Source organism: Podarcis melisellensis (assembly GCF_964234715.1).
Source record: "Podarcis melisellensis genome assembly, chromosome: 8".
NCBI classification, from domain to species: Eukaryota; Metazoa; Chordata; class Lepidosauria; order Squamata; family Lacertidae; genus Podarcis; species Podarcis melisellensis.
Genome location: NC_138540.1, coordinates 62,377,423 through 62,402,134, shown reverse-complemented (window position 1 = coordinate 62,402,134; position 24,712 = coordinate 62,377,423). Strand labels below are relative to the sequence as shown.

At 40.5% G+C, this 24,712-nt stretch overlaps 1 protein-coding gene across 3 annotated transcripts in view; it reads left to right on the top strand.

Moving 5' to 3' along the window:
* LOC309375601 (protein argonaute-3) overlaps positions 1-24,309 on the top strand; it is a 56,388-nt gene extending 32,079 nt beyond the window's left edge. For 2 of the 3 annotated variants that reach the window (XM_081921438.1, XM_081921437.1), the window contains exons 6-19: positions 2,344-2,478; positions 3,897-3,984; positions 6,709-6,856; positions 8,539-8,658; positions 10,433-10,555; positions 10,739-10,872; positions 11,749-11,933; positions 12,550-12,709; positions 14,427-14,517; positions 15,727-15,921; positions 18,859-18,993; positions 19,805-19,906; positions 20,899-21,098; positions 22,284-24,309. In XM_081921438.1, coding sequence (XP_081777564.1) covers positions 2,344-2,478; positions 3,897-3,984; positions 6,709-6,856; positions 8,539-8,658; positions 10,433-10,555; positions 10,739-10,872; positions 11,749-11,933; positions 12,550-12,709; positions 14,427-14,517; positions 15,727-15,921; positions 18,859-18,993; positions 19,805-19,906; positions 20,899-21,098; positions 22,284-22,392 — 1,925 coding nt within the window. In that variant the 3' untranslated portion in view covers positions 22,393-24,309. Of the gene's footprint in view, positions 1-2,343; positions 2,479-3,896; positions 3,985-6,708; positions 6,857-8,538; positions 8,659-10,432; positions 10,556-10,738; positions 10,873-11,748; positions 11,934-12,549; positions 12,710-14,426; positions 14,518-15,726; positions 15,922-17,912; positions 18,818-18,858; positions 18,994-19,804; positions 19,907-20,898; positions 21,099-22,283 lie in introns of those variants that run through there. The other variant, XM_081921439.1, reaches the window with a different exon arrangement.
* The last annotated feature ends 403 nt before the right edge of the window (positions 24,310-24,712 follow it).

Here is a 24,712-nt window from a genome sequence, read left to right as displayed (position 1 = left end):
TATAGATATAGTTCATTGCAGTAAATTTTGATAACTAATCAAAATAGTTAACATGCAAATTGCCTTGTTCTATATATTGTTCCTGCCAGCTTTTCTCCTTTGTAGATGGTGTGAGGTGTGCTGCAAATATTTTCCTTCATAATTTTTTGAATTATAGAAACACTTAAGCCCAAGAATCCAAGAGCATATGATAGAAATATTGTCTGCTAATTAGAGTAACAAGGTAGATGGGAAAGCAGGCATTACTAATGAAAGCCATGCCTTTCATCAGGCAGTGATAGGTGCATAAGCAAAATCACATTGACAGAACTTGAGTTGGTTAATTACTAACAGGTCACTGACTTTGGTATGATTTCATGGGGGAAGGCATCTTAACACTGAAATTATTTGTAATACTTGCAGTTCTGAAGAATGCCCCCCTCCCAGTTTCTGACATGAAGGTGCTTTGCTTTTAATCTTATCGCTAGAATAGACAAGGTTTAAAAGTTATGAGCAACATACTAATTCATATTTAGGTTAAACTGCCTGTGTGAATGTTGTATTTGAGGAATGAAACTATTAGCGCAGGATAACTTCATTCTGTAATGTGGTTTGAAGATGAAACCTGTAAGAAGTCCACTGAAACTTCTTAATTGTTGCCCATCCAGAACTGGGTACTTATAAAATGTTTTCTAATTGGTGTAGCAAGTTTGGTTACCATGGTGACAAACTGCAGCAGGTTGAGGTTTTTGGGGGGATGCACACAAGCTATTTGTGTTCATTCAGTTAATCAGCATCTGTAGGCGTCGGCTAGCATGCGTCATGTGAAGTTGGCGGGCTGCTGGTGGTGACGCATGTCTGAAGAATGTTTTGTTATATTTGTATGGGGACATTCTGTTTGGTGCACTTGAGGCCTGGGAACCTCAAAAACGCCTCGTTAACTGTTTCACAGTCTAGTAATTCTGCTGTATGGAAAGCATTTGAAACGTATTGCCTTGCATTCACCCACACACAGCATGGCAAAAGTGGCAACAAATTCACCCCTAAGTTAAGTAAGCCTTTATAATGTAGCAAAGTCTCAAATACCCCTAAATGCTTTTTGAGTGATGTTTTACAGTGACATCATGTTTAAAATATGGGAGGAAAAAATAATTTTGGACGCTTGCAGTTGTATTATCTTATTGCAATTGAGTAATTTATTTGGAGCGCTAAACATTCCTGAAGTCCTCCCAGTTGTGAAAACTCATTCAGGACCTTGAAACGTTTTTGAGGTGTCATGATCTTATGAAGATCATTGAAACAGGACCTTATCTGCAAACCTGTCTCCTCTCAGCTGCTTTGAGCATTCTTCAATACAATAGTCATTTGTTTTGCGCCATATGGTTGTTTGTAAGCTTTGTAATTATAATGATATTTCGACTATTGTTAACTTCTTCTTGCTAATATATTGCTGTTACAGTTCAGTGCCTTTCAGCATTTTTTAAATGGTGTTGTATAGAATTGTGCCCTTATATGTGAATTTGAGTGCCTGCTATTTCCCCTCCCCCGAAACTAGATTAATGGCATTTTTTTTTGGACTTGCTTTGGAGATCTTATTAGTTTGGGAGAAACTTCAGGCTTGAGTCTAACTTGCAAGTTTAACATTTTGTGCAAGTATGAAAATATGGATGCTGGGTGTTCTATTTCTTCGTGGGTAGAAGGAGAACTTAGGCTGGTTGAAATTTGACAGAGTGATATAGGAGTAAATGTGCATAATTATTTGTGTAACTTACTATGAGACTTCCACTGTTTTGCTCACTTTGGTAGTCATGAGTTTATTGCCCTACATAAGATTAATTATTACTTGTTTTCAATATGAACCCTCTAAATCAGTGTTTCCCAAAGTGGTTAATATTGCACCCCTAGTTTTTGTTTTTATTTATGTGGGCATGTACAAAGTGTACCTTCCTTGCCATTGATAAACCTCTGTATTAATATATATTTTTACATTTGATGATTCCTGTTATTGGTGATTGATGATTAATAAATGTTGATTAAATATTGATATTTTTAAACTTTATTTCATTTACTTTCCTAAGAATTTGCAGAGTGGATGGGTGATGACAAAGGATCAGTAAACTGAGAAGTTTGGGGAAACTTGCTCTAAATTCATGAGATAATAATTTTAATTAGAAAATGTACTACATGGCATTTTGTTGTCCCAAAGCATAGTGGTGATTTTAATGATTTCTTCTTCAAATGTATACACAGAACTAATTATTGTGTACCAATGGTTTATTTTAGTCTTCAGAAAGAAGCCATTTCATTTGCTTTTAAAGCTTTGGAAAACTTATACTTTTTAACTGCTCTATTTTCTGCTCTTAGTTTCTGCCACTGCCTTCTACAAAGCACAACCTGTAATTCAGTTTATGTGTGAAGTTCTCGATATTCACAACATTGATGAACAGCCACGACCTCTGACTGATTCTCACCGGGTAAAATTCACCAAAGAGATAAAGGGTAAGAAGAAAATAGAGCACTCATCCATGTAGAGTAGCTTATAATTCTCTCAGAAGCCTTTCCTCTGCTCTTCTTGAAGTTCATTTAAAGTGTATATGATTCTTCATCTTTTGTGCTGCTCATACACTAATTTGCATGAAATGTGTGTTCTGGTAAGAGATTTGTATTCTGGAAAAGGTTGCCTTTATCCCAGCCCCTGAAAATCATACAAAGAAGTCTCTAGTCCTCTTAACTGTGGAGACTTGAACATGGATTGTCAAAAGGCCATACTGTCTAGGAGCATACTTCTTCAACATTGTATCTTTGTCTCATAACCGTTAGCCATTTTTGGCATCAATATTTGTTTCATATTTTCACTTAGTATTCCTTCAGCCACCACAGTGCTGCTGCTTGCCAAAATAAGATTCTCAGCGTACAAACTGAACTGTTGGCACTAGTAAGTGCACCTGTATAAGTTAGAAGCTCATGCTCTTCTGCTTCTTCATCCCTCCTCTGGCACAGCCATGAAGAGGTGATTTGAAAGCTTTGACTGATAGATTCATAAAATCATAGAATCACAGAGTTGGAAGAGACCCCCAAGGGTCATCTAGTCCAACCCCCTGCAATGCAGGAATCTCAACTAAAGCATCCAAGACAGATGGCCAACAGTCCTCTCTTTAAAAACCTCCAATGAGGAGGGTGGCTTCACCTCAATCACTGCACACAATGCTGCTAGAGGAAAGTGGTATAGTGTACACTCATGTTTATATGTCATGCTATTTTAGTCAAATGGCAGTTTGACAGTAAAGGTCCCGGAGCAAGCAGAGCGAGAATGCATTTATTATCTATTATTATTATTATTATTATTATTATTATTATTATTATTATTATTAAATTTGTATACCGTCCTTCATCCGAATATCATAGGGCGGTTGACAACATAAAAATACAAAATGAGAACACAAAATACATAATAAAACAAAAACAAGCCAATACCACCCCTAAAGACTTAGCTCACCAGATTTCATTGGGACACACAATTACAGATAAGAGTGAATGTATTTTGGTAATGTCATAGGTGCCAAGCCATGCAGTTTCCTGTACATTTGTACCATCTTCTCCCAGTTGCCTTATCAGCATGAGATCAAGTCATGTGTATGTGCTTGTGCAAAAGGGGCCCAATGGAAAGTTGGCATTATCTGTCCAAAGGTCTATTGGACCCTCTTTTCCCCCAGACTCCCTTGCTTTGCATATGAAATGAGACATTCAGAGTAACCATTCTTTGTAGAATTGTTCCATAATAAGAAGCCTGATGGCATTCTTATTCTGCTGTACATCAGTATGCATGTTCTGTTATAAAACAGCTTGTGCATGTACCATTTTGGGTGCAGCCATTCTGTGACATCAGTAGTTCTCTTCCCCCCTTTGTTTTCACATAGGTCTGAAGGTTGAAGTGACTCACTGTGGAACAATGAGACGAAAGTACCGTGTCTGTAATGTTACACGGAGACCTGCCAGTCATCAAACGTAAGCAAATGTTTTAAACAATTGACTGGAATGTTGCATACATGGCCACAGTAAAAATCCACCATCCAATTTTTCTAGAATTTGGAATGCATGACACTGTATTGGTTTTTTATTTACACATACACATAACTTTATTGGGGTCCATAGACCCAAATTGCACAGTACTTTTTAAAAATACATTGTTGCTGTTGTTTTTATTTTTGTATTATTCCCTTGTATTCATGGATGCACACACTGATTTGAAGCCACTTTGTGTCCTTCCTAAGAGAGGCTCCTTAGAGGCCGGAGGGACATTACTGGAACAACTCTTGGGTTGGGGCAATTGGCTAAAATGTTTTAAATGGTTCTCATTTTGGTTCCTCTGCTTTGTTTTTGTTGGGTTGATGTTGGTTCCGTTTCTGAGCACAAATCAAAGTGTTGGTGCTGACCTTTAAAGCCCTAAACGGCCTCGGTCCTGTATACCTAAAGGAGTGTCTCCACCCCCATCGTCCAGCCCGGATACTGAGATCCAGCGCCGAGGGCCTTCTGGCAGTTCCCTCATTGTGACAAATGAGGTTACAGGGAACCAGACAGAGGGCCTTCTCGGTAGTGGCACCCACCCTGTGGAACACCCTCCCTTCAGATATGAAGGAAATAAGCAGCTATCCTATCTTTAAGAGACATCTGAAGGCAGCCCTGTTTAGGGAAGTTTTTAATATTTAATGCTGTATTGTTTTTAACACTTGATTGGGAGCCACCCAGAGTGGCTGGGGAAACTCAGCCAGATGGGCGGGGTATAAATAAATTATTATTATTATTATTATTATTATTATTATTAGTTAAATATTTAGTTTGGGCTGGTGGTTATTTTATTTGGGTATAACTGTAATCTGTTTATTATTGTTATTATTGGTTTCTATTGATTTATTGGTTTCTTTGTTGCTCGTGTAGGATATTTTGTTTTTTTAATGTTTGATGCTTTGTTGTGTTTTTATATATATTGTAAGCCGCCCAGAGTGGCTGGGGAAACCCAGCCAGATGGGCAGGATATAAAGTTTAAAAAGTTATTTATTATTATAAGACTGACATAAAATAATGTTGTGTAACTTCCAGAAAAATCACTTACCGTAAATTTCGCTCCATAACACGCAGATTTTTCCTCCTAGAAAGTAAGGGGAAATGTCTGTGCGTGTTATGGAGCGAATGCCTAGAGATGGCGGGGGAATCTGCTGCAGTTGTGAGCTGTCCGTGGCTCGCTTTGAAACAGCAAAGCGGGTGTAAGTGGCTCCTGTCAGCGAGCTGAGCTGGGGAGGAGGGAGAGAAGCAGAGCGGGCTTGGCTGCTTTAAAACAACCCCGTCCTCTTTAAAACAACCTCTCTCCTCCCCACTGAGCTGCTAAGTAGCTGCAAAGCTTTTCAGCCAGCCTAGCCGGGAGGAGGGAGAGAAGCAGAGCGGGGTTGGCTGCTTTAAAACAACCCCGTGCTCTCTGTCCCTGCCTGCAGTTTTTTGCTGTCCGATGTTGGATTAGCCACTATAGGGGCTGTGTGTGTGTGCTTGAGCTATCGTTCTCCTCCTCCTGATTCCCTTTCACTCTCCCTGCGCTCTCCCTCCGACTTTAGAATTGACACTCTGTGTGTGTGTGTGAGAGAGAGAGAGAGAGTGAGAGAGAGAGAGAGAGAGGGCTCCTTCTCCTCCTGCTTCCCGTTCACTCTCCCTGCGCTCTCCCTCCGACTTTAGAATTGACACTCTGTGTGTCTGTGTGTGTGTGAGAGAGAGAGGGCTCCTGCTCCTTCTCTTGCTTCCTGTTCACTCCCTCAGCGTCCCTGTGACTTCCAGCGCCCTGCGACTTTAGGTCCAGTGTTCTCTCTCTCTCTCTCTCTCTCTCTCTCTCTCTCTCTCTCTCTCTCTGTGTGTGTGTTTTGACCTCACTGCGCTTGTTGGGGGAGAGTGTTGGTCGTAATTTTTCTTGATTTCTCTCAGAGTGGTTACTATCATGGTTTCCTTGCCGGGGAGGAGGGAGAGACGCAGAGCCTGCTTGTTCTAAAGGAGCAACGCCAGAGAGGAGCCTCTCCTGCATTATCAGCAGCATCCTTCTCCACACCCCCCACGCCTGCTCCTTGTCCCTTGAGTTATTTTCCTTCCCTCCCCACTTAAAACGTGGTTACAAAGCACGGATCCACATGGATCCTCAGGATTTTTGCACTAGGTCACCCCAAATTCACCATCAGATCACATAGCATATCCATGGCTACAGCCTGCACCAAAAAACACACGCACCCACTGTTTCATGGGGCCGCAATGGTGCAAAAACGTGGTTACAAAGCATGGATCCACATGGATCCTCAGGATTTTTGCACTAGGTCACCCCAAATTCACCATCAGATCACATAGCATATCCATGGCTACAGCCTGCACCAAAAAACACACGCACCCACTGTTTCATGGGGCCGCAATGGTGCAAAAACGTGGTTACAAAGCATGGATCCACATGGATCCTCAGGATTTTTGCATTGGGCTACCCCAAACTCACCGTCAGATCACATGTCTGTGGCCACAGCATGAACCACAAAAATCATACATCCACTGTTTCGTTTAGAATATTTTTTTCTTGTTTTCCTCCTCTAAAAACTACGTGCGTGTTATGGTCAGGTGCGTGTTATAGAGCGAAAAATACGGTAATTTTTTTCCAGAAGGCAGTTAACTCCCTCAGTTCTCCTCTGATTAAAACTCAATTTCTCTTTTCAGTTTCCCATTGCAGTTAGAAAATGGTCAGACTGTGGAGAGAACAGTAGCACAGTACTTCAGAGAAAAATACAACCTGCAGCTGAAATATCCTCATCTTCCTTGTCTACAAGTGGGACAGGAGCAGAAACACACCTATCTGCCTCTTGAAGTAATTTATTCAGAACACTGTTACTTTGCGTAGCCAAAAAGTATTTGCCAGATGTTTTAATTGTGTGCAGTACAAGCAGTTTGCCAAACTTTTTATATAAAGGAAAGATTTTGTGGCTTATTTTTTTAAAAAGTTAAATAGACATTTTTAAAAATACACCCATTCTCTACAGCCATGCCTGCCATCTAAGGCTAACTCCATTTATCTGATGAAATGAGCTTTAGTACATGAAAGCTTATGCCATAATAAACAAGCTAGTTTTTAAGGTGCCCACAGGACTCTTCATTGTGTTTACGGTGTGCGTGTATGTTACAAAACTAGCTTTCAAATATTTATTCATTTAAAAGCTTTGCATTTAAAAATATTTAAGTGGTATATAAAAATACAACATAAAAGCAATATAAAAACAGATAAAGCAATATAAAAACTGAGATGCAAGTGTAAAAATGGAAAAAGTAAATCCAGTAACATCAAGATCTAATTTTATGGATAAAGGATATGTCTTTACAAGACATCTGAAGCAACTGATGAATGATGAAACAAAAAAAATTCCTTCCAGTAGCACCTTAAAGACCAACTAAGTTAGTTCTTGGTATGAGCTTTCGTGTGCATGCACACTAGCAGTGTATCTGAAGAAGTGTGCATGCACATGAAAGCTCATACCAAGAACTAACTTAGTTGGTCTTTAAGGTGCTAGTGGAAGGATTTTTTTTTGTTTTGACTATGGCAGACCAACACAGCTACCTATCTGTGATGAATATGGTTTATGTATGGCAGGGGAGAAGGCATACTAAAGGGAGGTGACAATTATGGAATGCACCTGTTTTCAGGTCACCACCCGGTGATGCTCGGTAGGATTTGGTGCAATAAAATGCCCCCCTGCACACTGCATTAAATAATGTTGCTGAAATGAGGGAAGTTTGGGGTAAGTAGGTTTTTGTGTGGAAGGATTGCAAGCTCTATTCACTTCAAGAACTGGCTCTGACTGGTGGATTACAATGAACATATGAAGCTACCTTATTCAGTCAGATTGTTGGTTCATCTTGCCCAGTATTGTCTACTTTGACTGGCGGCTCCTCTTCAGAATTGCAAGCAAGAGGCTCTTTCTCAGCCTTGCTTCTTGTTAATCTTTCAGCTGGCAATGCTAGGGAATGAATCTGGAACCTTCTGCATGGAAGGTATGGGCTCTGTCAACTTGTCATAAGAACATAAGAAGAGCCTGCGGAATCAGGACAGCAGCCCATTTAGTCCAACATCCTTTTCTCACACTGGCTAACCAGAAGCCTGTGGTAGGAAGGCAGGATCTGGACCCAATAGCACTCTTCCTACTTAGGATTATCCACTGTTGGTGTTCAGAGGCATACCTCCACTTTCAGTGAAGGTAGAATATAACCATTGATAACCTTATTCAATATGAATTTGTCTAATCCTCTTTTAAAGCCATTCAATTTCTCCTATGCTGAATGTTGAATCTTAGGAAGATTGATAACTTTAGGAAAGCTTTAGAAAAGCTAACTTTTGTGGAAACATGTACTGCACTGAGGTTCTTACCACATAGGAACGCTCACATTACTAGAACACAGTTCTAAAATTGCTTTGGCAAGCAATATGATAGGTTCATAAATGATTTCAACAAATTTGTTTAATGTACATCATTAGACTGACATGTTCCATTTTTGCAGGTTTGTAACATCGTGGCAGGCCAGCGATGTATCAAGAAACTAACAGACAATCAAACATCAACCATGATAAAAGCAACAGCAAGATCTGCGCCAGATAGACAAGAAGAAATCAGCAGATTGGTTAGTTTGCTTTTGAATCAGAAAGAGGACTTGTGTACCCTTGAATGGCTAATGAAGATAAAACACGGCCTTTCCTAGTTTGTTCTTAAATCCCACAGCCTCCTTTTTGCCATTTTTTCTGCTTAGTGTTGTAGAGTGTGTTGCTACTGACTTCATAACTGTTATCCCCACCTCTGAAATCAATTAGTGAGGACAAAACTTGGGTTAATCTGCTTTGTACATGAAAGTTAGTGCAACATTTATCTCATTATCTCTGCATCTTCAAGACTTATAAATACCAAGACCTATGGCTAATTTGTTTCTTCTAACCTTTAGTAAGATGCTTTGTATGTTTTTTTCATTTGCGTGAGAAAGTTGGGTGTGATTTGCCCAAAACTGTCTGGTGGGCCAACCTTAGAGGCCTAACAGGCCTAATGAGGCCCATGGTCTGTAGGGAGTGAGTACAAACCTGGGACTATGCAAGCCAGGCTATAAATGTTATATGCCCTTGTGCAAAATGGACCTGTTTTGGAAGGAGCTGTACTCACCCTGAAGGTGTAGATATAGAGCTTAGGGGCACTTCTGGCTCAACTGCTGTGCTCAGTGGTGCACAGCATCTTCTAGCAGGTTTGGCTGGTGATCCAGTTGCAACCCTGTCTGCACAGGGGTAACTTAACTTCAGTTGTCTATACTCTAATAACCTCTAATTTATATTAGTGCAATACATTAAACATGGGACTGCCATTGAATACTGTTAGGAAACAGTGACCATATTACCAAATGGGACCAGCAGGTCTGAGTTTATTAAATCACTTCTGGCCCAACTGCAGTGGCTACTGATTAGTTTCTGGGTTCAATTCAAAGTGCCGGTTTGGACTTATAAAGCCACCATCCTCAGGACCCCAAAGTCCACCTCTTCCCACTTGAACCAGCTGAGACCCTGTGGCCCTCAGAGATCCTTCTCTGTGTACCTCATCTGAGGAAAGTGTGGAGGGTGACTACATGAGAATGGGGTTTCTCACTAGTGGTTCCCTGTTTGTGGAATGCTCTCCACCAGGAAACACACCTGGCACCTTCATAGTCACTTTTTAGGTTCTAGGCTAAGATGTTTGTATTTAATTAGCCCGTAATTAGCTCATCCTTAGGTAGGTATGGGTAGGATGTCATATTCTATTGTTCGATGAACATTTTAGGAATGTTGCATTGTATGTAAATTTTTAATTTGGCTTTTAATATATTTTACTTGTTTGTATTTCATCTTGCTGTTAAGTTGCTTTGAGATTTGTTTTTTTCTAAAGAGCCTAACAAATGCAATAAATAACAGTAATAGTATGTCATCGTCTACTGAGGCTTAGGTTGAACTTTTGGAAGAAACTCTGCTTATATTTAGTTGTAGATGCTTTAGATTTCTCTTAAGAAAGGGCAGCTTCCCCTCAAATGGAGCATGATAAAAGGTATGTGCTCTCCTTGCCACTGGTCTAGGAAATATGCATGCCTTAATTTTGCCAACCTTTGAGCTTCAGCCTTAAGGGCATAGCAGCCATCTTTAGAAAGTTTTTAAGCATCTTCAAATGAGGTATGAATAGTAAATATTAATGGAATTTTTTTCAAATGGCTTGTAATTTAAGGCAGCCAAGTCTGTCTTGAAGAATCACAGAAGGACCTTGTTCCACATTTGGAATACGTTGTTTACTTTTGACTTAGAGGAGGAGAAAGGAATTGAACCCTTAAATTAGCACTTCTGCAATAGCAAGTGTATTCAATATGGCTGTTTTTGGTTCCACTTTTATGCCAGGTGAGAAGTGCTAATTATGATGCCGACCCATTTGTTCAAGAATTTCAGTTTAAAGTCCGTGATGAGATGGCTCATGTGACAGGGCGTGTGCTTCCAGCTCCCATGTTGCAGTACGGAGGGCGGGTAAGAAACCCTTATTTGTTTGTCTCCTAGTGTAATATTCAGATGGGATTCTAACTTTGATTAGCGGCTCTTCCCTTCGTAGAACCGTCTGAGTTTAAACATCTGTGGAATGATTTATTGATGCACATACTGTAATTTACCAGTACATTAATTTAATTTTTTTCTCCCCATTTATTTCCATAGAATCGAACAGTTGCCACACCAAGTCATGGTGTGTGGGATATGCGGGGAAAACAATTTCATACTGGTGTGGAAATCAAGATGTGGGCAATTGCTTGCTTTGCAACACAGAGACAATGTCGTGAAGAAATACTGAAGTAAGCCACCTGTTAATGAGGCAGTGAGCTGTTTCTCCCTTCCTTCCCCTGCCCTCATGTTACACAGTTTTTATTGCATGGTAGGTCACCGATTAGAAGAGGCTATGAGTTTTGTGTTTCTGCCTTAAGACCTGTGAAGCTGTCCAACCTTTGCTGCTGACATTGTTCACAAATGAGATTTATTTACCCAAAAGCTGCCTTGCTGCTGACAACCTGTTTTTCACATCTTTACTTTTTGGTTTATGATTGAAATTCAAGGGGTTGTTTTGACACTTTGGCAAGGAGGGACTGAATGAAGGGTTAAAGACGTGAGATGGGCAGTAGCACCTGAGCAGGACAGTTTCTGGGGAGCTGTTCTCACTTGTTTTTCTTCAGCTCTCTTGAACTGTTCCACCTGCTGTTCCGCTATGCTGCAGTTGCAGCGTCTTGGAGGCCATGCCAACTTAACTGCAGCATGACAGTATATTTTAAGATTTTATTATATAGTAAAACAGTAACCATTGGCTACAAACATTGGCCACAAAGCCTCTCCTTTGTGTGTAGTTTCTCCTTTAGCAGCCCCTGACAGCCTTATGTGTGGTTAAAAGCTGTGCTGGCAACGCTTTTAATCATGTGTAATGCAAACCAGTGATCAACAGGAACTTGAAACAACATTTTAAATGGGCTTGAGAGTGGTACCATCATAACCATAAATCTTGTTGAAGGCTCTCACTACAGAAAGAAGTAGCTGGAGGGAGAAAGTATGTGATCTGTGCACCCACAACTTTAGGGATTGGAAGAAAAAGGTATTCAGGGTTTTTTGGGGGGGGTATGCTTAGTTTCTATCGGTGGATGGTTCATTATTCCTCCTTCAGAAAGCTTTCCATTTTTTGCCAGGGGTTTTACAGACCAGCTGCGCAAAATTTCCAAGGATGCAGGAATGCCAATCCAAGGTCAACCATGCTTCTGTAAATATGCACAAGGTGCCGACAGTGTGGAGCCTATGTTCCGACACCTTAAAAACACATATTCTGGGCTCCAGCTCATCATAGTCATCCTACCAGGGAAAACACCAGTGTATGGTAAATAAATATTAAAGTTGTATTTTGGTTCAGCTTGTGCTTGATCGCTTCTGTTTTCAAACTTTCAAATGGCAATCTTAGCATAGCAAGTTGCTGTAGGAAATGGCCAGTTGGACATGCAACATAGGTCAGACTTGTTGTATGTGTCTTGCTATTTTGTGAGGCTGAGAAATAGACAAGCTGGAAGAGGGGGAAATGATGTTCAGGATAAGATAAAACTCTTGCCTGGAAGGAGAGCTTTGCATTCATATTTGCAAGGAAGGAGAAACTTTTGTCTTGGGTTTTCTTTCTCCTGTTGATCTCTCTCATTCCAGCTAAGCTTCATTGCTTTCCTCCCTATTAGCTGCTAGGGAAGATTAGCTCCATATGAAGAAAAGCAGATCAGCTCCTCTTGTCAGCATGAGTTCAATTCTCTCCAGTTTTCTTTGCCTATCAGGAGGGGACCTCATTCTGTACTGAAGATATAGAGTTGTGCTGCTTTTTTAATATTGTACCTTTCTCTTGACATCCTGTGCATTGGGCATGACTTAGTGAGCTGACATTGCAGGGACAGATTTTAGAACTGTGCTGTGGTGTAAAATATTGAAGTCCCTTCACATCAATGCTTGTTTCTCAGCCGAGGTGAAGCGTGTGGGGGACACACTTTTGGGGATGGCCACGCAGTGTGTTCAAGTCAAGAATGTCATAAAAACATCTCCTCAAACCCTCTCTAACTTGTGCCTAAAGATTAACGTAAAACTGGGAGGAATCAACAACATCCTTGTACCTCATCAGCGGTAAGAATCCTACCTTAATGTTAAGGCAATTGTCAGAATTGTGTACTCTGTAGAACTTAAGGGAATTGCTTTTCCCCCCAGATGTGGCATGAAATGATCAGTTGGATTGAGCAATTAAAAACCACACTGATTGGCATAAAGTGTAATAGAGAGCACTTTAAGACAATCAAAATGGTTTTTAATTGCAATTATTAAGCATATATAGTCATAACTTCAGATAACAAGTGCCATCTGAGAAAATATGTTTCTCAATTTTCATACTTGGGGAATGCCTCTTCTTAAACACCTACTGCAGCATGTACATGTATAAACTAAAACAGGAATGGTGGAGAACTATGGCCCTCCAGGTGTTGTTGAACTTCTAATTATCCCTGACAACTGGCCATGCTGGTAGGGGTTGATCGTATCCAGAGGACCACAGGTTCCGACAATCCTCAGCTAAAGGCAAATTACATTTTCCCTGCAGAGCTATTCTTCCATATTCAGATTTAATTTATTGACTTAAAGAATCTTAAGAATGTGGTTTTTAACCAAGTTATAGCCTTACTAATGTTACGTGCTTGATTTGATAGCCAAATTCATTTGCTAAAGCAACGTTGGTCATCACAAAAGTACAGTCGTACTTTGGAAGTCGAACGGAATCCGTTCCGGAAGTCAGTTTGACTTCCAAAATGTTTGAAAACCAAATCACAGCTTCTGATTGGCTACAGTAAGCTCCTGCAGCCAATCGGAAGCCCCGTCGGACATTCGGATTCCAAAAGAATGTTTGCAAACCGGAACAATCACTTCTGGGTTTGCAGTGTTCGGGAGCCAAAACGTCTGAGTTCCAGGGCATTTGGGAGCCAAGGTATGACTGTACAGACATAATAAATATTTGTAATTTTTGTAGCTCTTATCTTACTGAAAACTTTAATAAGAAACAGGGTTTGACACAGCTAAATCTAAGTGATTTGGGGAACTTTATAATTTAAAATTTTGATAATTTGATAACCTTAGACTTTCTTGATGGTTTTGTGTAAATCATATTGTAATGGCTATTGGCTGTAATCAATAAAAATCTGACTGATTAGATTGCAAAAATAAATAAATACATGCAATCAATTTGAAAGGTACATTTTAGGAGATTGGATCCCATTTTGCAGGATAATTTTTGTCTGATCCGTCCGGATTACTATAGCAACCATACCCCTTGTATATAATATAATTATTCCTATCATCCAGTAAGTAACAGTTTTTGTCACCACTATTCAAAGAATAAACTGTACCATGAATCAATTTCAAAAACCTATCCCTGAGGAATTATGCAGCGAGCAGTATAATTCACAGTGAGCAATATTGTCCACCTCTCTCTGGCCACACGATTTGAGTCATCAGCTCCAGTCACAGGAATGTGAGACTGACTGTAAGATGCCCTCTGACTTGCACATCTTTAGTAAGCCTATGTATTCAGAGCTTCCCTGCCTCCTACAGCAATGTGGAGTGTTTGTTTTTATTTATTTTAAGTAAAGGAAGTCTGGTACATCCAAAATCTGTGTGTTCTAAAAAACTAAACTCGGGCATTTTAATTTTCTGTATGAAGATTTCTAGACTCCGTGGATGCATTTCAGGAATAGTTGCTTACCTTCTAGAATGTGAGGTGCATAGTCTAGGACCCTTCTGAGGAAGGCAGTAGATGAAGTTGGGATTTGAGATTGACATGTCACCTTTTTTTTTAAAGACCTTCTGTGTTCCAACAACCAGTGATTTTCTTGGGAGCAGATGTTACTCATCCACCTGCTGGGGATGGAAAGAAGCCATCTATCGCTGCTGTGAGTTGCATTCACATTTGTGTGTGCCCCCCACCTAACCTTCGTTGAATACCTTAGTTATGAGAGAGTGAAAGAGAGAGAACGTTCACAAGCATTGACTGCCTTAAATAGGCCCCTTGTCTCTGTCTCATTAGTTCTCCATGCCTAATACAAAATGACTGTTGCTTGGGGTTCCAGGGCTAACCATGTGCAAGATGGAGCATTATTATGAATTATAAAGGTTCAGTTTGCACTTATGTAATGCTGCACCATCCTCATTGCAGAAACAGGAAGAAGCCAAAGCAAATCCTTGGGCTTTCACACTACCTTTTCCTCTTGCACAGTGAGGAAAAGGACCACCTTCATTTATGGCACACTGTTTGAAAACCACTGCACTAAATCATCATTTAGTATTTTCAGTGAATGAAGTCAGTGTATAGATAATAACATCGTGATAGCTGTGAGAAGAAGGCAGATCTGGATATGCTGGTAGATATCCAGTTTATTTGCAATTGATCAGCAAGGATTTCTGACTCCCCATTTTTTAACAAAACCAACAGCAGCAACAGAATGAATCCCACCACCCAACAAAATAATACTGCTGAAATGAAGAAAGCTTGGGGTAACTAGAAATAGATTTTGCGTGTGAAAGATCTGGGAGGCTTGGTTTGGCGCTGATACTCAAAACTGTTGCTAGACTCAGAATTAGGCAGTGGAAGACAGGAGTGCTTGGCGTGCTCTGGTCCATGGGGTCACGAAGAGTCGGACACGACTAAACAACAACAAGAAGAACATGTCTTTTATGCAAATACTAGTTGGTGGATCTTGAGGTTATAGTAAAAACAAGCAGATTCCACAAGATCTCTTAACCCATGCATTAGGATCACCAGTGCTATCAGATTCAGTTTTGTCCAAGTGGGTGTGTTTGCTGTGTGTATGTCATGAGAGCTCCACTAGATGTGTATGACAAATTAGCCATGCATTATTCACATGGCGAATGAAGCACAGTTGTTTAGACCTCAATGGATAAAACATACTGCATTCTTAAATGTGGATGACTTTCCAAGCTTTTATACAGCAAAATTTAGTAATAAGCGGTTTTCACAGCTTTCTCAACTGTCACTCTCTGAAGGCTTGTGCTTCCTGCTGGGGAAAACTATTTACGCTGATTAGAGAAAGTGTTGTCTGTCTGGAACGATCATTTTTCTTCATGTGCCTCCCTTGTTTTAGGTTGTAGGTAGTATGGATGCCCATCCAAGCAGGTACTGTGCCACAGTGAGAGTTCAAAAACCTCGCCAGGAGATCATCCAAGACTTGGCCTCCATGGTTCGAGAACTTCTCATCCAGTTCTACAAGTCAACACGCTTCAAGCCGACACGAATAATCTTCTACCGTGATGGGGTGTCAGAAGGGCAGTTTCGACAGGTGTTTATGTCCCACAACTTTTACCATAAAAGGGCCCTCAGAGCAGATTACGGCACTTATAAAACTATTTTTACAAGGGTCATAATTTGGCCCGCAAGCCCATTTCCCCCAAGTGACACCTGATGTAACATGTGATGTCATGTGTGAGGAAGGGGACAACATGACTGCAAAGAAGCATCTGGGAACCTTAAAATATGCTCCTGATAGTACCTGGGCATTTTAATTTGGCAACAAATGCAAGGCTTGGAGTGTAGCTGATCCCTTTCAGAAACAGAGCTTGAACACAGCGCTAGTCAGCTTGATCACAGCGGCTTCAAGTTTCGCTGTGATCAGCTACACTTCAGAGTATCAGAAGCTTTCAAGTGTAGCCAGTCCAAGAGTTGATGTCAAACTCTGCTTTGATTTCCTGGGATTTTCCTTGGCAGCACAGCTTGAACTTCAAAGGAAAAATGGGTCACCCGATGGTCACCTAAGGTTCTTGAGAGGTGGGTGCTCCTGTCAAAGTGGGAATACTTAGAAAGGTGGGCAGTTCAGAACCAGACCCTTCAGTCAGGTCCTAGTCCCCCACAGAATTCAGTGGCCAAGTTGCTTGATGGTTTGAGAATATAACACAAATCCTTTCCCCACTGCACTGGCTGCCACTTAATATCCAGGCCCAATTAAAAGAGATGGTTTCGACCTATAAAGCCTTAAAGGGTTCTACCTTTTAAAGACTACCTCTCCCCATATGAACCAATCCTGCAATCATCCTCTGAGGCCCTTTTGTGCCTCCTCTACGAGAAATCCGGAGGGTGGCAATGTAAGAATGGGCCTTTTCTCCAGGGGTTCCTCATTTGTGGAATGCCGTCCCCAGGGAGGCTCTTCTGGAGCTTTCATTAGGCTCCAGATGAAAGCACTCCTCTTCTCCCAGGCTTTTGGCTAATGAAACAATATATTACTTTTAAAACTGCCAGGGGGTGGGGATTGTGTTTTGTTTGTTAAATATTTTTGTGTTGTATACTGTAAAGTGCCCTTTGATCCTTACATGAAGGGCTGTATATAAACTTAATAAATAATAAACTCCACTTTAGATATTTTAAATAGCGATAGTATGTTCTAACATGTTTGGTTGAACTGGTCACAGGTCTTCTGACCCTTCCAGGGCCATCTCCCTTCTCCCTTTATTGCCCTTGGCTCCTTGGGAAATCATGCCAGTCACCAGGCCATTTATTCTTTCCAAAGATCAACCCAGGACTTGTGTGTACACACACACACACACACACACACACACACACACACGGTTACTCTGGGAAGCCTGCATGCAGAGCCTGAAGGCAACAGTCCTCTTAGCAACTGGTGTTCAAAGGGTAACCTGGAGGTCGCATATACTATCATTAGCACTAATTAGTAGATCTGTCCTCTGTGAATCTATCTAATCCCATTTTAAAATTGTTCTTGATGCTGGCCATCATAACATCTTATGGCAGTAAATTAATTATGCACCATGTGAATTACTTGATTGTGTCTGGCCTGACCCTCCTGCCAATTGGCTTTTCACAAAATGTTTATCAGTGTCTAACAAATCTAAACCCCGCCTCCTGACATCATTCCACTCATATACTGAGACTCCTTAACACCCCATGTCCAGTGGTCTTGCACATGAAATAGGTAGCATTTGTGAGAATTCTACAATAGGGGTTGTAGGTTGCATCACCTTACCTAACAACGTAATCTTACTTGCAAAACTTCACTTCTGCATTTCCCATTGTCATTGCTGCTAGTATGCACTACAATACCACTACAATGCACCACCCAGCCTATCTAGCCAATATGTGATGCCTGCAACCTTTGATATGCATTAAATGCACCCACCAAAACCCATCTCTCTGTATGCCTAATTATCAAATTGACCATTACAAGGAGCCCTAGAGGCATAGTCTCTGCTCAAGAAGATGTTTATTTGTCACCCAAGGAATACTTCCTTTGTAAAGGAGTGTTTTCCTCTTCCTCAGAAAGATGCTCTCCTTCCTCGAGACCCTCATTCTCCATGCCAGCAGAGGAGCTGTCAGCTTGGCAGCAGGACGTTTCTATTATGTCCCTGATGTGTCAGGACCAAGTAGTGATCCATCCACAACAATGGAGCTATATTAAGTTCCCCACAATGAGATCGCCCTCCTTCTACCCAGCACAAAGCACCATATCAAATACATGACCTGTCGCCTGGGTGGGACTTGATACTGATTGTTTAAACACACTTGTTCTAATAACTGCACCAGGATGCTAGCTTCCAGACTGAACTGCAAGTCCAGCCCAAATCTGTATAAATCTATATTGTCTGTTTTGCAGTTCTGCTATATATAGACCTTGGAAGTTCTAAACCAGCAAATACTATAGTGTCTTCTACATTTTAGTAGACTTAAAGGTTAGACACACTTCAAATGTATGTGTGTGTCTCTGCAATAGAATTAAGTAGTGTGTGTATTTTTTAAAATTGTTAATTTATCATGAAGACTCGGGGTGGGGGGGAGAAAACTAGCAGCATCCACCTATACAACAAATAAACAAGGATCTGGAATTTGAAGTGTTCCCTTTAACTACTAATGTTTCAAGAAATAAATTTCTAATTTCATATTTTTAAATTAAAATAGCATAAATTAGTATAATGTCCATACCTTTATACCTCAAAACATTAAGATCGGTGAAGCAATGAGTTTTTTTCTAGAATGTTCAGTAAAAGGCTTGCAGTGTACCATAAAGTTGTCTTGCTGTTACCTTTCCCCTTTTATTCTTAAATATATCAGTTTTTCTACTAGAGCAAATTCTGGTAGGTTTTCTGTCCACTCATTTGTTGCCGTTTTCTTTGTGATCTTGGTTTCTTTTCACATAAGAATTTGATTTAAGTGTCCTGTTTTATTTTCTATTTGAGAGTAAGCTAACCATTCTGTTTCTGCACTATAGGTGTTGTATTATGAGCTGCTAGCAATTAGAGAGGCCTGTATCAGTCTTGAAAAGGATTACCAGCCTGGCATAACATATATTGTTGTTCAGAAGAGGCATCATACAAGGCTGTTTTGTGCTGATCGGACAGAAAGGGTAAGACTTATCTAATTTCAGTGTAGTTGCTTCCAAGTGGATGGCTGAAGAAAGTGTAATGTATCATTATTAGGATGTATGTAGTGGTTTAGAAGTTTCACAGCACTTCAGATGAATCATCTTGTTGTAATCCTTACAACAGTCCTGTGAGATAGCCCATTATGATTTCCCCCTGTCATAGATGGAATTGAGAGGCTGACAAAAGATGGTAGAGGCAGAATTTCAATGGAGGATGTCCTGATTCATAGCATGGTGCAACAGCTTAATTCCCCCGCTTTGTAAATGCTTCAATGAGGAGCCATAGCACAATGGCAGAGTAACAACTTTGTTTGCAGAAGGTCCCTAGTTCAGTCACTCCAGTGAAAAACATATTCAGTAGCAGGGCTTACTAAAGCCCCTGTATGAGACCTTGACAATTTGCTGAGTATCTAGATATCAGGCTAGATGGGCCTATGGGTCTGGTCTGATAGAAAGCTATATGTTTCTATTCTTCCAAGTTTACTGTTCAGTTTCAAAGGCAAGCAAAATTGACTGATACAAAATGGCATTCCAACTTCATTTTGTTGTGAACCTCACCTCTATGTTAACAACAGACTTTATTCCAGCTGCCAGCCTCTTTGTACCATCAGGTTACAAGCCTGGTGTCAGCAGCCCAGTTCTGGACTTGCTTTCATGCACAAAAACTAGAAGCTGATGTTCAAAGTTGAAACAAATAAAAGCAGATTTTTCAGTATTTTATATCATGTGTTCATTGCATAATTATCAAGCTAACATTTTTGTTCCTCTCCTGTGGAAATGCATTCTTTTCTAGGTTGGAAGAAGTGGGAACATCCCAGCTGGAACAACTGTAGATACGGATATCACACATCCTTATGAATTTGATTTTTACCTCTGTAGCCATGCAGGAATACAGGTAGGAACTAAAGTACAAACCTATTTGACTCAGTCTGGGTTTGGTACCATTCGTGAGCAGACATGAGTGGTAATGTAAGTGAATCTGCAGGGTGCTTTCTATTTAAACCAGTTTTTTAAAACAACCAAGGCTGACTTAAAGCAAGCTTTTTATGACTTGAGCTTTTTTTTCAAGTTTGTACCCTTTAGATTTGCCATGGAACAAAAATGTCATATTAGCCATATTAGCCAAAAATGTCATATTTGGCTCACACACTAAATCTTTTCTGTGACATCTGAAGACAGAAAATGTGTTAGGAATTGTCCCCTGGAAGCGCTGCTATGGCTCCAGCATTTGCTGTTCCGTGCTTGTATTCACCCATATACCTTTCGGAAGCTGCAGAAAATATGTAATTGCTGTGCTTCATAAATTCGAAACTGAAGCAGCTTGGCATCAAGCTCTTACAAAGTAAATTTGTTTAGTTACGCCAAGGCTCCTTAAAACTATCCTCACCCTCTGATTATGGGCTGTATCCAATGTAGCAGCAAGTCACTTGTCTTGATCTGCTGGTGAAAAGCTTTGTGCCAGTGGATCATTGTTGCACCAGAGAATGCATAAGCAGGTTGCTGGTAAGTTTGTTTTTAACACAACTGTTGCATTGGTTTTCTCTGTTGTGCAGCATTAAAACTCTCATGTCCAGTCGCACAAGAGCTGTTGCACTGGTGAATGATACAGCCCTATATTTTAGCACTTGGAAGTGTTCATTTGAAATAAGTGACAGGATAGGACTGTGGTGGTGTTCTGCAGGATGCTAATGTGCTGCAGTGCCAAGAGTGTGCAAGAGTGGGCTACAGCAACATGGAATCCCCTTTTCACATTAATAAGAACTGTATTCTCAGGAACACAGTCAATATCCTTGGCATACAAAAACATTTGCTATTCAGTTTAATTTTTATAGAAATGTGATGCAGAAAGTTAATTGGGCATTTGAACTGATGTTTCATTCTCCCTAGGGTACCAGCCGTCCCTCACATTATCATGTATTGTGGGATGATAACTGTTTTACTGCAGACGAACTTCAGTTGCTAACTTACCAGCTCTGCCACACCTATGTGCGCTGCACACGATCCGTGTCTATACCTGCACCAGCGTATTATGCTCACCTGGTGGCATTCAGAGCAAGATATCACCTTGTAGACAAAGAACATGACAGGTAAGAGTAGTGTTGCCAGATGACTTGGCTTCTCCGACCTCTGGGCTAGTTGCCATAATTTTTTATGTTAAAGTATGGCATTTGATCTCATTGCAGACTTGTTCCAAACTTGATTTTTATTTTTTAGTAAAGGTCAGCAGCAGCATTTTCACATGTTTAAACAGTATAGTCAACACATGTGCACTAGGGTGCCTGGTTGTTTAGCTCAGTCCTAGCACATTGTTTCATACTGCTGCATATGAAACCACTGAGTATAGTCAGAGTTAGCTTACAAGAATGATCCATTAACTTCACTTTTTTGTGCAACCCTGATTGGATTTTGAGAGGTGAGTAGGGGTGTGTGCATGCTCCATGGAGACCACATGCATAATTAGACCCCTTTGGGCATTGCCCTGTCTCTCCCACCTCAACTAGCAAACCATCAAATGTGCATGATTAAATGTGTACAGAGTTCTACAGAAATGGCAGCAGGCAAGCTAGTTAGCGATGAGGTCCATTGAGGTAAAGTCGTCATGATTGCCAATCTATCCTTTATAAATCTAGCACTGTTATAAATATGACGCAGAGTTCCTGCAGTGTTCCCATACAGCTCATTCATTCATTCATTCATTCATTCATTATAGAAGGTTGCCCTGTGGGTGTGGTGGGGAACCGTGGATTCCCATAGATGGTTACCCACAACTTTAATCTTTTATTAGGTGTAATTGGGTGCACAAATTATTTGCAACAGTCCATTGTGCTTTAAGTATGTGTTTGTGAGAAAAGATAGCACATTGTTCATGCTAACCACTACATCACACATTTGATTGTACATGTTGCAGGGCAGTTTCTTCAAGCTTTCCCATGATGTCTATGGCTAGCCATTTTAAATGAGTGTGTGAATTTGCCCATAGAAGTGTTTGGAATATGTGTTCCAGTGACTTGTTCTATACTGATAATTGGTGGTGGGGACCATGCATCTAGTACTGAAGTTCATCCATGTGCTGCATTAGTGTAATGTATTGTTTTTGAGAGCTGAAAAGAACACGGAATACAGCTTTCTTAAAGCTCTTTTCCTGGTTGATGTTCAGAAGCAAAGGAATTAGCCCAAGGCTGTACTAATGGCTGCTCAGTGCAGAAATTGGAATTGTTTTTTACAGCTTAGTTGCTTAAAAATATTCTTCTCTCTTTTCCCCGCTATTGCAGTGCTGAAGGAAGCCATGTTTCAGGACAGAGCAATGGGAGAGATCCCCAAGCCCTTGCGAAGGCTGTACAGATTCACCAAGACACCTTACGCACCATGTACTTTGCTTAGCTATAAAAAAAATAAATCAGTGAGACCGGAGCCTATTCACGAAAGGAAGAACTGCAGAATTTAGCCACATACAGTGTATGTTTAAAGAAGGGTCAGTTCATTGGGGAGGGGGATACCTCTGCCACGGCTGAAACTGATCCTATGGGAGGGGGCATGGGCCTTATCCTTGTTTTGACGCAAGGAAGATTGTTTACTTCACCGAGAACACGGCACTTATTATGCAATATGAAACCAGCCAACTGCTTTTGAAGCAGCCTCCAATGGGAAGTGCTGCCGTCATCGTTGTTGTCTTTTCCTTTGTGTGTGTTTTTTCTTGTAGTCTAACCCTTTTTTATGCCTTTACCTCAAGTTGCTCAGCAGCACAACTCTTTCTGCAAAAAAGAAACAATTATTACGGTATTAAAACTTACAGGAGCAATCAAAAAAGTGATTGTTGGGGTGGGCAAGTGAAGTGAAGTAGAGAATGTGCAAAAATGTTTTTATCCTTTGGGTGCCCCTACGAGGGTAGCCGGTGGCTTCCCCTCAATGGCTGTCAGCACTTGAATGTGACCATAGCAAGTGTGTTTGTATGTTTGAGTGAGCAACTCCACAGAGTATGTTGTGGGAAAGGCTGTGTGTATAGTGCATTTGCAGATCCATTGATCCCAGTGTGGTTTAGCCAACTGCTGCCTTTTGTGTCTGTCTTCATTGCTTGGAGTTGCTCAACTCAAGTCTATTTCTGTACCATAACTAAGTTAACCATATACGTTGATGCTGGCAGTAGCAATACAACCTAATGAGATTAATGAAGCTGCTGCTTTCTCCTTGTCCAGAAGTTTCAGCTAATTTTACATCTTGTGTGCCATGTGTATACCTTCTGAGCTTCTTGTGACAGCAGATCTCCTCCCCTGTTTTGCCAGGGTGACGTGTAATATCCAATCAAGTACGGACACTAAGTTGAGGTCTCTCTTTTTTAAAAATGAAAAAATATATATTAGTTGACTCTCTGCCTCTCACTTTAATGTGATTGCATATATATATATCTATATATACGTGTACTTTGAGGTTTAGCTTCCTTTTTTCTTTTATATTTATTAGAGTAATAATAATGCTTTAATTTAAGTCAGTGTATTGGCGACATCAGTTTTAATGTTTAGAAACATAACTATTTTGTTTTAGAGAACTGACAATGTTTTTGCTATCTTTTAGTGCAATAAGCCTTTGCAAAGGAGAAAAATCTGTCCATTTTTGCTGTGCACAAACAGCAGCATTTTGCACCACTAATAGTGGGAGAATGGACATGTTCGTGCACTTAAAAGGACAAAGTTAGCCTTAATTTTGAAAGGAAAGTCTTGTAATAGGGAGGATTCCCTTTTTTAATGCATAAAAGGCAAACCCTTTCATGCTGCTAGCAGACAACAAGCTTTAATACTGTCTAGTAATGCAGGATTTTTGCTCTGCTGCACCCTGGGGTTGGAGGGCATGGTTTTTCCCAGCACAGAAGAAATTCAGGTTTTTAGATCTGTCCAGATGACATTGAGCAAAAGTCTAAAAGGGGGCATGAAGATTTTTTAAAAGCAGTTTTTGATCATGTAGACTTTCCTTTTGAAACTGAGTGCTTCATTTCATTTTACAAATAAAGCTACAGAGGGCTGGGATACACTTAAGTGAGATCACTGAAATGTGAATCAAATGAATGGGCCTCTTTTCATTCCACTTTGAAGCTGAAGCAGAGTATTTTACAAGATGATGCAGATGAGCATTGAACTCAGTAGCAGGGATTCAGGGGCGTTTTGCACTTTGTAAACACATGAACTGCATTTGTGACTGCTTTTTTTGCACTGGTTTTATAGTATATATGCATAGATATATACTGCAGATGGTTCATATGGGCATTGCTAGTAACCCAGCCCTGCTGAAACAAACAAACAAACAAACCGTTCTCCACATGAAAACCATTTCACTGGTTGAAGCATCTTTCTTATATTGTGCTGTCTTCAAAGTGACCCACTATATTTGCCAATTTACTGTATTTTCAGCTGAAAAATCTGAGCCCATTTTGCTCCAACAGGCCTGAACCTTTCCAATTTCTTCTCTCCCCACCCCACCCCCACCAGAAAACTTAAGTACTGTGTTTTATATGCTTTCTTGTGCAGGCATATGCTGCTGTTCATGGTGTCTCAAAATGCTTTACTGCACTTGTGATCTAGTGAAGTTTACTCCCAGTTTCAGCAAAATGGTACAATGCACACTTAACCTCTTGGGGGCTAGAATCAAAGTGCACTTGAAATAATTGTGATGGGGAGCAGCTTGCCTTAGGGGGTTGGGAAGAAGTGTGCAC